We start from the raw sequence: 15,039 nt of genomic DNA, 5'->3' as shown, positions 1-15,039 counted from the left end.
CTTCAATTTGAAGAGTAAAAAAGTTTATCTTCATATTTTTGTTGAAAGGTACAAATTTTTGGAACGTACTCGACCAACTAGACGTACATTAACTACACTACCACCATCCTCATCAAAGGAACATTCTGATGAAGATTCAGCAGAAAGTGAAGATCCACTAAGTGTAACGGTACAATATTTGGAACCAAATGAAATTTCAACACAATCACCAACACAACAACAACAATCGATAACAACAACAACGCGTTCATATACAAGTATAGGTCGTCGTACAACAACAACAATAGACCAATCTTCAATTACAACAACACCACCATCAGAAAATTTACTTAGTGATACCACAACACCTGAACCAATAATCATTTCCACAACTTCTACTTCGACCAACACACCAACAACCACTACTAATCCCATATCCATTGAACAATCCACACAATCATTACCCACAAGTCCCATATTCCCAGCTTTCTCGCTATCAACTTATTCTTCAGCATCTGCACAAGATGAAGAAGAAGATGCTACAATTGCACCTAAAATTCCCAATTCCCAAGTCACAGAATCTGGTCTAGATACACAACAGGAACTTGACTCGACACAAATAAATCAAATTCAATCCGAGACAACAACCATCAGTACGACTGCAACTGCAACAACAACAATAGACGATACTGACCGAAATGAGGTAACAAATCCTACCACAACCACAATCACAACACCAACGCCCTCTAGTATTAAGTCACAATCTAGTCTAAATAGTAGTAATAGTATAAGGGGCACATTTAACAATAAGTATAATGGTGGTGGTAATCGAAGACAACAACAAAGAACAAAATCAACAACAACTCCATCAACTATTGACACAACTACTCAAGATACCAATACTTCTACTAACGAATTCCTGGGAACTGTATCTAGTCCAAGACCTTTTGGTTTCCCACGTCGTCGTACACGTCCAACTCTTGCATCATCAAAATCAAATAATGGCGGACTTGATGATAATGCATCTTCATTATCATCTTCAACCGCTTCTTCTTCACCATCTGAAACATCAACAACACCAGCAATCATAAAAAAGGTGAGTTCAAGTCAAGAGTCCTACCTACTACGTAGTCGTAGCCGTTTATCGCAGAATATCAATCAAGCTCAAACCCTTAAAGATGGCACTAAATTTGTTGTAGATCATGTAGCGAATGTAGTTGGTAGTTTGGTTACAAATAAGGGTGATGGTAATGATGATGAAGAAGACTCTTTATCTCAGACACGAACCTATTCATGGAAAGATCAACGTGATCCGAAATTCCGTCCAAAGAAAATTGTGCCCAAAGAACAAATTGAAACCAATGCACGTTATTATGATTGGCAAGTAGGTGCTGCTAGTAGCCAAGGTGCGAGTGGCGACGACGGAAGCTACAAGCCGGGTGGGACTTGGCATCAGCTTTGGGGGCAAAATCATATTTCGGCATTAAAATATAATGATGATACACGTTATGGTGGTGATGGTAATAATAATGGTGATGGTTTAAATGGTCTTAATTCGTTTACAGGTAAATGGAATGGTGATAAGGGGCAAGCGGATTTAAGAGGTAAGTGGAGGGCAAAGAGTTTAGAGACGAAAAATCAGGGGGAAAATGGAGTATTTCGTAGGGGCTATGGCATGGGTGGGGAAGATGTGTTATCATATTATCTTTATGATGATGATTCAGAGTCGAATGTAGAAAAACCTTTAAGTGTGTCTGTTGATCGAGGTACTAAGCAGCATAGTGAACTATCAGGGCTTGAAGATGGCAAGTACAGAGGTAGTCAACAGAGTGAATCTCAAGTGAATGATGGTAAGTACAGAGGATGGAATCAGAAGGGTAATACTCAAGATGGAAAATATGTAGCTGATAACCAAGCTTCGAACTTACCGAAATCCATTTCTAGTGATAGTGGTTCTGAAGAGAAAGTCAATCAAACAAGAATTCGCAACAGATTAGGTTCTCAAACAAGTGAATTTGTAAAACCAACTTCGAGGGCGAAATTTTCACCTCTGACAGTCAGAAATAATAAAACTTCATCCTCCGAAGCTGCTGAAAAGATTGAAGCAGTTAAAGTTGATCAAGGTATTGAAAAATCTTCAATATCAGTAACTTCAAGAACAAATACTGAAAACTCTCCAACAGTTCGTTCAAGAATTAACAGCAACAGAGTTTCTGGAAATTCCAATCAAGGTTACAGTCTTTATAATACTGTTCAAGCTGTTAAAGAAGAAGATCAATTACATAGTGAAGATATCAAGAAAAACAGTTCTGAAACAGTCAATACTGAAGAATTGAAAAAACCACTTAACAATCAAGAGTTGCAACTAAATTCCGGTAGCAAAACCGAATCTTCAATGAACAAGGCTCTTGATCAAGTCATAACACATATTATGAAAATTCCACGAGGTAAAAATATAGATTCTCAGAATAATTCCAATACAAATTTAAGTTATGAAATTTTGAGTGCTTCACCTGAATCTAGTTCTCGAATGACATATTATGTCAAAGTGACAGTTGATAAGACACTACAACAGAGTGAACGTAGTAGAAAAAGACTTGGTTTAACTAGCGATCAATCTGGAAGTAATGATGATGATCCATTGGGGTTGCATGATTCGAATGTTCACACAAGAGGAGTTGCCAAGGAATCCGAATCAAACAAAATTGAAAGTTCTGCAGCTGTGAAAGCTAATAGTGGAAGATCTAGAACGAGATTGGGATATGATTTTGTGAAAGAATCTTTAACAAAAGATCTAGTTGAGAAGTCCAAGTCGGTTGAATCTTCAAAATCTAGAAATGATGAGGTTATGTTTCAAGGAATGATTGATATTAGTTCCGAAAATGTTTCAGAAAACCGAGGAAATAAGGATAAACCAGTTGAGCACAACCAAGTTGAAGACGTACAAGTTCTTGATCAAACTCTTGAAGCTATTATCGATCCAGAAACTGATGTTAAAATAAACTCCAAAACTGAAGAGACTCCAAAACAAGAAGAAGTCGTGGTTTCTGATCAAACTCTTGAAGCAGAAATCGTTCCAGAAAGTGAAGACAAAACTAGTTTCCCAACTGTTGAAATTAAGCCCAAGGAAGTTGTAGTTCTTGATCAAACTCTTGAAGCTGATATCGATGCAGAAAGTGAATTGAAAACTAATTCTCAAGTTTCAGAAATCAAATCTGAAGATATTACAATTCAGGATCAAACTTTGGAAGCAGACATTGATCCAGAAACTTTATTAAAAATTGATTCTTCAACTGTTAAAAATAAGCCTGAAGAAATTTCAGTTCTTGATCAAACTCTTGAAGCAGACATCGATCCAGAAAATGAAGAAAAAGTTACTTCCAAAACTGCAGAAATCAAACCTGAAGATGTTGCAGTTGTTGATCAAGCTCTTGAAGCTGTCATCGATAGCGATAGAATAATTGAAGAAATCATTTCTAGCACTTCAGAAGCTTCAGAAGTGTCAAAAACATCTTTAGAAGGCAGTCACAAAGTGGTAGACAGCTCTAACTTCCGAAGAAAGAATATCAAATCGGAAAATATTGACGTTGCTGACCAAAATCTTGAAGCAAGTATTGACGGTAATTTGGAAACAGAGTCTTCAACAACAGCAAAACCCATAGATGTAACAATTACTGATCAAGGTCTTGAAGCAAATATTGAAGAAGTTACTCAACAATCTGTACAAATTGAAGAAGTAAGAATTGAAGATCTAAGTTTAACCAAAATAGAAGAACCTGTTAGTGCAACACAAACAACAACAACTGAATCTCAGCCAATTTCATCAAATAAAGATGAAACTGCTACGGAAACCACTGAGAGAAGCTTTAAAAACCGTTCTAGAACTCGATTTGGAAGCAACAAAGTGAATTCTGAAGTTACTGAATCACCTACTGAAGCTTCAACAACAAAAACTTCTTTTGCATTCAGAAATCGTTATTCAGCTCGTGGATCTTCAAAAGAAAAATCTGAGGAAGAGAAACCAGAAATTACAAGAAACCGCACAAGAACAAGATTTGAAGGCTTTAAGAATAAAATTGCTTCAACTACTTTGAAGCCTTTAGAGACTTCAGCTTCAAGATACAGAAATAAGCCTAGGTTAGGTTCAAATCCACGAGAAACCGAAGTATCTATTGACAATACGGAAGAAACTTTGGAAGCAAACGAAGCAGTTTTAGAAAATACGTCTCAAGCTTCAAAATTATTCATTGCCCGAGGAAGACAGTCCGAGTCAGCTAGAAGAATCTATGATAAACCAGTTGCTCAAGTGTTATCCCAGCCAAGACAACGATTAGGATCTCAAACTAAATTCGAAGGTCTTGATTCAAAAACCAAAACAACTAATACCCAAGTTCAAAAACCTGAAGAAGAATTTGAATACTACGATGAAGTCACTTATGAAGAACCTCCAACAACAACTCGTCGCACTCAAATAACCAATCGTGGTAGTGTTCGAGCAATGTTAAGTGATCTGTCTTCACTTTTAGCTATAGACTTCAATAGGCATAAGGGTGAAACAAAAATACCAACGGAGGGTCGTCGTATTGTTGTAAGACGTCGTCGTCCAGTACAACGTTCAACTACTCAAGGCTCTGTAGAAAATGAAGATATTATCGAAAAATCAACTCGGCCAAGTTTTAGAACAACAACTGAAGATGCGACTGCTGAGCCTAAAGCAATGATAATTATCAAACATGATGGTGATGGTTTATCTCAAGATGTAATTAAAAATAATACTTTAAAAATTCCAAATTTGAAAGGAAATTTTGTATTGAAGAAGCGAATTATTCGAAAAAAGATTCAAGATTCTGACGAAAGTACTATTGAAGAAGTGAAAACCATTCCGGAAGTTAAAGTTGACGATACTCCAGTTGAACTTGAAGAAGAATTTATTAACAATAAGTCAGTTAGTTCCAAATTCCAACCAAAACTGAGGGTCAGAAGTACTACCCCAAGCACTTCTAATGAAGAAGCAACTACAAATTCAATTAATAATCCACTGAAGCAGACACTTCGAAACCGTATTCCTGCAACATCATTCCGTGGACGGAGTAGACTTCCAACCACGACAACAACTGAAGCAATCACAACTGAAAATGAAGAATCAGTAACTTCGAAAAGTTTGAGAGGAAGACCACGTACTGAATTGAGAAAGAAATATAATTCAACTGTTCCAGTAAGAAGACGTAAGCTTCCAATAGCAGCTGATATAACAATTACTCCACCGACTTTAGAAGTTACAACAGAAGGTGGAAGAACATTTGATTTGAGAAAAACTGCCAAAGGTGGAAGAGTAACTCCATATGCAGGATTAACAGAAAAGACCCCAGAAAAAATTGAAGCATCTACAAGTTCTGTATTAGAATTGACAACAGAAGAACTATCAATCACTGAAAGCACAGAAATTGAAGATAAGACCACTGAAGCTCAGTCAGAAGTATCTGAACCGAAGAAAACCGAAAATACAAGCGCTGAAGATAGTTCAAGTGCTGAAAATTCACCAATGCCAATTTATGATCGTATGAAGCACTTGAAATTCTTAGCAGATTCTCCAATAATTTATTTAGGAAAAATCAATGAAGGTCCGCCAGAGGAAATAAAAGCAATTGAAGATAACGAAAATAAGTTGGCACAAGAAATCAACAATCAGTTTTTTGATTTAGCCCCCAGGACAAAGGAGGATCTGGGGGCTATCAGATCTTCATCTATTGGAGATATTTCACAAATTACACAAGATGAAATAAAAGATGAGAATTTGAAATTGGCCATGGAAGTTAATTCAATGAGTACAGAAACATCACTGGAAGAAATTAAATTGGAAGATTCACATTTGGAAGATATATCAACTGTCTTATCTACTTCTACAATCTCATATAATGATAAACAAAGAAAATTAATAGGTCGTTTAAAAACTATTGAAGACAATGTAGAATTCGAAATTATTGAAGATAATAAAAATAGAAAAACTACTACAAAACGTTCTATACCTGACGAAGATAATAACAGTGATTCGATTACTGAAGAAGATTCAACTGCGAATTTAGAATTGGAAGATTCAACTAGAGAAGAAGACTCTACATCAACATCAGCAAATCTTTTGAAGATTTCTGAAGATCACACAAGTGACGCTGTGGAAGAAGCAAAAAATGATGAGAGTGAAAAAATTTCTAGTACAATTTTACCTGAAGAAACAGATACAGCTTCAGTTATACCAAAGCTTTTAGAAGAAGCCCATGAATCTCATCGAACTGCTAAGACTTTTAAGGACTTCGAATCAAACAAGGAACCTGTTGAAGAAGGTGAAGAAGAAGAAGCAATCACAGAAATGTTGCCTTCAACTGAAATCAAATTAGAAGTTTCAACAGAAGATGAAGATAACGAAAACACTTCTGAAAGTTCTGAAAAAGTAACTGAAGAAAATGATGATTCTGAAGATACTTCAACACTTACACCTGAATCATCCCGAAATGATTTTCCTGTACAACGATCATTTTCATTTCGACCAAGATCACGAACTTCTTCAACTACGGAAGCAAATACTGACAATATTAATGAAAAAGCTGATACTACAACACGAAGAAGTTTTGGAAGACCAACAAGACCAAATCGTTTTACCACAAAAACACCGAAGAATGAAGAAAAAGATGAAGAAGAAAAGAACATAATCAGTACAACACGTCGTAGTTTCAGCAGGAATACTCCACCTAAATCATTTAAAGATGCTATTGTTCAGGCCAAAAAAGAACCAAAACCAAAGCCTGAAATTGAAACATCGACTATAGGTTTTAACAAAAGATTTAATTTGTATAAAAATAGAACACCAACAGTTGCAACAACTACAGAAGCAATCAGTAAACTGGAAGAAGATCTTCAATCTTCAAATAAACCACCAACTACTAGACGAGCATATAATAACTTAAGTCGTCTTAGAACAGCAACACCTTTAGCTACAACAGAAAAATCAGAAAAGAAGGAAATTGAAGACATTACAGAAGTTACTGAAGAAAGTACAGTTTTGTCTCAGGAAATTGAGTCAAATAGTGAAGATTCACTTGGAAGTGCTGACACAAAATTCGCTCAGACAACTGAAGCAAGTGAAGATTTATCTAATGAGTCTTCAAATGAAGATGAAGAATTTGTAACAACACTTCGACCAGAATCAGGTATCGAAGGATCTTCAACTTTGAAGTCAATCGAAGAAGCTACAACACCACTTCGAACATATTCTCTTCTAAATCGTCAAAAAACAACAGAAGCTTCACTCACAGAAGAATCGATTCCGAACTTAGAAGACGAAGAAACTGAAAATAATCCGGAAAAGAATGATAGTAGCGTATCTACTTCTCGAAAACCATATTTAAGTATAAAAAGAGCTGGAACTTCAACAGTTGAACCTACTGAATCAACTGAAGAAGAATCACTTGATAACACAGATAGAAACACTGCTACAACCAAACGACCATATTCTTCTTTAAATCGTTCTAAGACAACAACAGAAGAGTCTGATATTGATGCTGAATTAGAAGATGAAGATAAAGAAGAAAATGTTTCTACTTCGAGAAAACCGTACTCAAGTATCAACCGATTGACATCTTCAACAGCTAACCCTTCGGAATCTACAACTGAAGAATCTGAAGATACAGAGGAAGTAAGCACAACTGGTACCGTAAGACGAAAGTACTCTGGTCTCAATCGTTCGAAACCTACAATAACTTCTACAACTAAAGCTTCTGATATTATATCTGAATCAGAAGAGGTTGAAATCTCGAATCTTCCAAGTTCTACAACTCGTCGGTCTTACCTTAATATTAATAGGTTTGGAACTACAAAATCTGCTGAATCCGATGATGAAGATTCTGACACAAGTGAAGAAACTCCCTCTACTCGTCGTACATACTTAAAAATTAATAGGTCAACAACAACTGAAGAAACAGTGCCAACAACAAGGCGAACTTTTGGAAATAATAGAAATAGAAAGCCAATTGCTGAAGACAATGAAGAAACTAAAGTCTCTTCCACAACCGATGATGAAGATTCTAACTCAAATGAAGAAACTCCCTCTACTCGTCATACATACTTAAAAATTAATAGGTCAACAACAACTGAAGAAACAGTATCAACAACAAGACGAACTTTTGGAAATAATAGAAATAGAAAACCAATTGCTGAAGACAATGAAGAAACTCAAGTCCCTTCAACAACACGCAAAAGCTATACAAGTTTCAATCGTTCAAGAACTACAACTGTTGCTACTGATATAGAACTGGAAGAAGATTCAATTGAAGATAAGGTAGTAGAAGAAGAGGTTACTCCCCCAGCTGTTCGTTTTACTAATGCTCAACAGCAAAAACAAGCACGAGCATTATTAAACGGTACCATACAAAATAACTCGACAGCTGATATTGAAGATCAAGTTCTTTCAACGGAATTCGAAGATTTGATAGAAACTTCAACCAATAAAATTGATGAGCTGGTTTTATCAACAACGGAAGAAGATGTTACACAATCAAATGCTATTAATTCTTCAACCGAAGAAAACATTGAAAATGATGAAGACACAGATGAAGATTCTACAGTCCTACCTATTTCGAATCACAATTTTACCAATGCTCCACAACAAAAAGATATAGTCGATAGTGAAATTACTACAACATTACCTATTCCTGAAATTGAAGAACCTATAAGCCTAATAGATGAAATCCTTGCTTCTTACAACAAAAAATCTACTGATTCTACTGACTCTAATGAAGAAGAAGCAAAAGAAAGTAAAACTCAGTCTGCGCCTACACAAGCTCCTAGATCTCTTCCTGAAATTGAAGGAGAAACTGAGCCTCCAAGTCTTATAGATGAAATCCTCGCTTCTTACAACAAAAAATCTACTGACTCTAATGAAGACGATGCAAAAGAAAACATTACTCAGTCTGCACCTACACAAGCTCCTAAACCTGTTCCTGAAATTGAAGGAGAGACTGAGCCTCCAAGTATCTTAGATGAAATCCTTGCTTCTTACAACCAACAAACTACTGAAACTAATCTTGAAGAAGCAAAAAAAAGTATAACTCAGCCTGCACCAACAAAAGCTCCTAAGCCAAAACCTTCTTTATCAGATCTTCGTAAAAAAGTTAAAACTGATCAATTAAAGCCAGAATCCAACGGAATTCTAAGCACTCGTCTAAATAAACCACAGGTCATATCTGAGGATACGGATACGGAATCAACAGATATTTCTTCTTCGACCATTGAAGACACAGAGGAAGATGAGAATTTAGGTGAAGATTCTACGATTTCTCCAAGTACTACTGAAGAAGATGCAAGTTCTTCAACACCAACTGAAACCAAAAATTCTAGCTCTCTTGATACATCTACACAAGCTCCAAAACCAAAACTATCGCTTTCTGATCTTCGTAAAAAAGTCAAAACCGATCAAGTTACACCAGAATCTGATGGTGTTTTAAGTACACGTCTAAAGCCAACTTCTTCATCAACTGTTGAAGATACAGATGAGAATTCGAGTGAAGATTCAACAATTTCACCTAGTACTACTGAAGACGTTACAAAAACATCTGATTCCTTCGAAGAAACTACAACTCAATCTGCATCCACACAAGCTCCAAAGCCAAAGTTTTCTTTGTCCGATCTTCGGAAAAAGGTCAAAACTGATCAATTTAAACCAGAAGCTGATGGAGTTTTAAATATGCGGCTTAAGCATAAAGAGATTGATGAAGATTCTGGAAGTGGTGATTCAATTGAAGAAACAGCTGAAAGAAAAAATAAGCTCTTCGAACTCCGTAATAAAATTAAAACTCAACAGTCAAAGCCAGATATAGATAACGGAGTTCTAAGCTCACGTTTGAAGCACCCTAATGGGACCTTTGTTGAAGATTCTAATCCTCTTGAAGAAACAACACAAGATAAGAAACCTTCTCTCCTTGATCTTCGGAAAAAAATCAAAACTGAACAGTCAAAACCAGATACTGACAACGGAGTTTTAAGTTCACGTCTAAAGCAACCACATATCAAAGATCCTGAAAGTGATGAAGATTCTACTATTTCACTTAGTACAACTGAAGAAGATGAAACAAAACCTTCCAGAAATTCAAAATCTCTTGAATTATCTGAAGAAACAACACCCACACAGGATTCAAAACTTTCTCTCTCTGAACTTCGTAAAAAAATTAGAGCTCAACAGTTACAACCAGATACTGATAGAGGAGTTTTAAACAGTCGACTTAAGCCTTTGTCTTCGAAAAACAAAAACTTAGTTAACAAACAAGCTGAAGATCAAACCTCTACCGAAGAAGAAAATGACCTAGAGTCTAATGAAATCACATCATTTGCACCTTCTTCTGCTGATAATGAAGATAATAATCAATCTTCAGAAAAATCGATTGAAGAAACTACTGAAGACAATGCATCTGAAGAAAATGATACAAAAATAATTGATTCTTCTTCGTTAACTTTAAATAACACAAATTCTGAAGACCAATCAAATGAAGATACTAATAAACCAGAAGAAATCGATGAAGACAAAGAAGAAGAACAAAGTCCAACACCTAAAAATATTGTTGGACTTCTATCTCGCACAAGATTTAGACCCACTCAAGGCCCCCAGAAAAAACCTTCCCTCCTTGAACTTCGTAACAAAGTCAAAACCGCTCAAGCCAAGCCCGACACTGATAATGGTGTCATCAACAATCGTCTTAAACAAACTCTTGCCAATCGAAGATCATTTAAACCTACCACTAAAGTAACTAAACAACCAATAACTAACCCCACTGAAGATGTAGATTCCATTTTAGAAAGCACTCATAATACTAATAACAATCTGTCACTAACCCCTGTTAATGTTGATAGTAATTATGATGATAATGATGATGATAATGTTAATGATGATACAGAGTTAGGTCAGGAACAAGACTCAAACAGTGATGATGACTCAATTTTAGAAACTAATTCAAATCTTAGCTCGAATACACCTAATTTTAATAATCGACGTTTTCAGAAAGTACAGTACAACCGTACAGATGGACGTAGAAGACGACCAACAACAACAACTAGTACTACAACACCATCAACAACAACAAGTGATGATGAAGACAATATTTCTTCATCTTCATTAAACTTGGATAACGAATCTGGATCAACAGTAGAAACATCTACTGAAGCCGTTCAAAGACGTCGTCTTAGAGTATTGAAATATAAACGTCCATTAAATGTTAATAATATTAATAATAATAGTCTTAGTGTTGATAACTCTACTAATACCACCACCACCACAGAGTCTGTAGATAACCTTAGTGTAGGTGTTGATTTAGAAACCACAATTAGTACACCAACAACAACAACATCAACAACAGAAATTCCAACAACACCAGCAACAAGACGTTTTAGAAAGGTCATTCGAAAATTAAGACCTGTTGCTAACAAAACTGAAGATGAAACCCCGACCGAACAAACTAAAACTGAAGATGAAACCCCGACTGTACAAACTAGAACCGAAAAAGCTCTTAATATCGCTGAGCTGATACAAAGACTAAACAAAGAAACAACAACGACAACCACAACTACTTCAACAACATCTTCACCAACAACTTTAACAACATCTTCACCAACAACTTCTACAACTACGGTGGAAGAAGAAGAATCAAATGAAGATACAACATTAGTTGACACTGAAACGACTGTGTTTGAAGATACAACTATTTCAGACGATGAAACAACACCTGAAGATACAACAACTTCAACCACTACCACAACACAAAGCCCAAGAAGACCCCTAATAAGTCGAAGGCCTTACAAACCAACCAAACCTTCCCTAAATTCGATAACTTCTACTGAATCGAATATTGTTTCGACACCGAAATCGTATGTTAGGAAGTTTAATAGGAACTTCAAGGCTATTCGTCCATCATCCGACTCAAATAACGGTTTAGGTTTCAATCAACGAACTTCATCTCGACCAAAACCAAGCTTCGGAAATCGCAATAGGTTTAATTTCCCCACACGAACTAGTACAGCAAGTCCTATAGAAGAAGATAATGAAGAATACAATGAAGACGAAGAAGAACCTGAGTACAATGATGTTGAAGAAGAACCAATTCCAGTTGTTCAACAAAATAGTGTTTTAAGTGGAATTCCTATTGCAAATGAAGACATTGTTGCTGAAGAAGAAACTGATGAATATGATGAAGATGAAAATATTGAAGAAGACCTCGAAGAGAAACCTGAACATACAGAAACAGAACATGAAGAAGATGAAGATGGTAATCCAATACCACCACCAGTTATTAATCGTCCATCAAATCGACCATCAAACCGTCCATCGAATCGTCCATCAAATCGTCCTTCTTTCAACCGACCAGTAAATAGTCCCAATGCTCCACGAAGACCAGCCGGGCCAGGTCCTGGAAGTCGTTTCGCCAAACCAGCAACTAATAAAACACGTGTTATTAACCGTCCAACACTAATAACCCTTCCACCAAATCTAATCGGTTCTGATTTACCCACACTAGACCAAGCAATAACCCCACCTTCAGTGTTTGTCTCAACAAATACACGCAGTTACGAGCGTAAATACTTGGCTAGTTCCACAGAACAAACACCACAAAATCAAAGTAATCCACTTTTAGATGATTTAAATATCGATGCTCTAAATGCACGTAATAAAAAGATATTTGAAGTTAATAGCAAGAAACACACATTAATTAAACCAAAACTTGCTCAAAATAAATCACAATCGATATTAGATACCACAGATATTACACCTTACTTAGACACAACTACATTAATTGAAGATGAAGATAATAATTTAATAAATTCACAGGATGATTCACAGGTTACAACAAATAGTACAACTGAGAAGCCAGTAAGTGAGGGTCAACTTATTTCGTATAGTCCGAAGAAGAAACTTGTATTGATAAGTCGTGTTGTTGAAATTAATTCGAAAGAAGATAAAATACGAAAGAAGTCTAAAGATCAAGATGGCAAGGCTGTAGAATCGACGGAATTGAGATCAGAGGGGTTGCCGAAATTGGAATCACTTGGTGAGATTAGTCGTGTTAAACATGTTCATTTAGTTGATGGAAGTCATGTTGTAGTTGATGGTAAAAGTACTGTAACTGAGTATACAGCTACTGAATCTTCAGTTTTTGTGAGAAATACTATTCCAGAAGTTGAGCCAGATAGTCTTGAGAATACACGTATTGACTATGAACCGGGTTCTACATCGGCACCGGTTAGAAATACTATTCCTGATACAGATTATTCGAATATAGTTGTTGAAACTGCTTCATCTGTTTCGGCTGATATAAGAAGATCCAAAGCTATTACTGTCCCAGAGGTTATTTCGGATGTTTTTGAAGCTTCAACAATATCTTTAGAAGGACTTTTTGACAGTACTCGAAAAGCAAAGAAAATCAGCGAACCAAATAATGAAATTAACGGTCTTGTGTATGCTTATTCTCTTGGAGAGATTCCAACAACTCCAAGAAATGAGAAGCCAGTATTTGTTTCAACAACTCCTTTAACAACTACAACATTGACCACGACAACACCGGTTCCAACCTCATCTTCAACTATCCCAGCAACAACAACAACGACCACAACTTCAACGACAACCACCACAACAACAACAACAACGACTCCATCATCAACTACTGTCGATGAACCTCTAGAAACAACAACTATTCAATCGAATAACAACAATCGAGAGTATTCCCGTCCAATTGTACCACTTTTAAGACCGGAATCCAATGAATCACCTCTGGTAATATCGATTGCAAATTTAGATAAAGTTATTTTGAGTAAAGTTATAAAGCCTGATTCAAATTCAGCGCCATCATATAGACAAGAATTAGTTGTAGAAGCACCATCAAACAATGCTAACACTGAGTTATTACAGACAAGTGCAAGTGGTGGTAGTATTGGTAGAAGTTTAAATAATAATAATAATTCAATAGAAACAAAAATTCAAACCGAAACAAGTTTTAGTTCAGAATCACATGTAGTCAAGAGAAAAAAGTCTTCTAGGCGAAGAAATAAGTCAAAACATCATAGAAATCAGACTGTTTCAACAACAACGACGACAGTTAGTAGTTTAGGTGAAGATGATGTTGCAACAACATTAAGCTTTTAGGAATAGTCTTTTTTTTTTTTTAGGTTAATAAGTTTGAGAATACTTTCTTTTTCTTTTTTTTTTTATTTTAAATAGTTTTTAGAAAAGTCTGTTGAAATTTTTTAAGCAAATTTTTATTAGTTTTACATATTTCTTGGAGATATTGTTAAAAAAATCTCTTTTTGTGCAGCTTTGTTTGAAAAAAGCTCCCGACATAAATTTCCCCTTATTAATCTTCTCTTTTAAATAATTCTTCTATATTTTTCCTTGTCTCTTCTCTAAAAGCTTTCTTTCAAAAAGCATTAAGCTTAATAAAAGCTCTTTACATTTAAAATCTTCATTTAATGAAACCTTCCTGAGCCCAAATTAAATTTAAGATTCGAGGCTTAAAATGTAATAATAAGAACTTCGTAAAAAAAGCTTTCCTTTGGCAGCTTTGTTGGGGAAAAGCTCGAACTATTGTTCTATGAATTAAGATTCATCTGATATTCACATTTGAATCCTCTCTTTATTATATCTATCTGTTCTTCAAAAGCTTTGAGCTTTATACAAAAGCTACTTTAAAATCTAAAATAAAAAAATTTCACCAAATAAGTCTTCCAGAGCCTAAAATAAACTTTAGATAAGAAAGTGTAAAGTTGGTAGCTTTGAAAGTTTAAATAATTTTTCATGATCAGAGCTTAAAGCTTTTTCTAAATTTTAAAATTCAAACACAGACAAAATCACATAATACTCGTAGAGTGATCCAGGCTCACGAACCAATTTTGCTTAAGCTTTTAAAATCTCTTACCCAATTTAATCTTGTTAAACTATCTCCAAGAAAATAGTTAACTTTAATTTTAGTTTTAAAAACCATAGATAGATTTAAATTTTATATTCTCAAAGGAGAACAAATATAAAATATATAG

The 15,039-nt window shown here is 35.4% G+C and overlaps 1 protein-coding gene across 1 annotated transcript in view; it reads left to right on the top strand.

The window, feature by feature from the left end:
- The window catches only part of LOC129909582 (serine-rich adhesin for platelets), a 102,092-nt gene that overhangs the window by 66,152 nt on the left and 20,901 nt on the right, over positions 1 to 15,039 (top strand). The window contains exon 11 of the mRNA XM_055986656.1: positions 49 to 14,149. Coding sequence (XP_055842631.1) covers positions 49 to 14,149 — 14,101 coding nt within the window. The remainder of the gene's footprint in view (positions 1 to 48; positions 14,150 to 15,039) is intronic.

The sequence above is a fragment of the Episyrphus balteatus genome, chromosome 2 (genome assembly GCF_945859705.1).
Source record: "Episyrphus balteatus chromosome 2, idEpiBalt1.1, whole genome shotgun sequence".
Lineage (NCBI taxonomy): Eukaryota > Metazoa > Arthropoda > Insecta > Diptera > Syrphidae > Episyrphus > Episyrphus balteatus.
The sequence above is the reverse complement of the archived record's forward strand: the minus strand, read 5'-3'. Positions and strand labels throughout refer to the sequence as shown.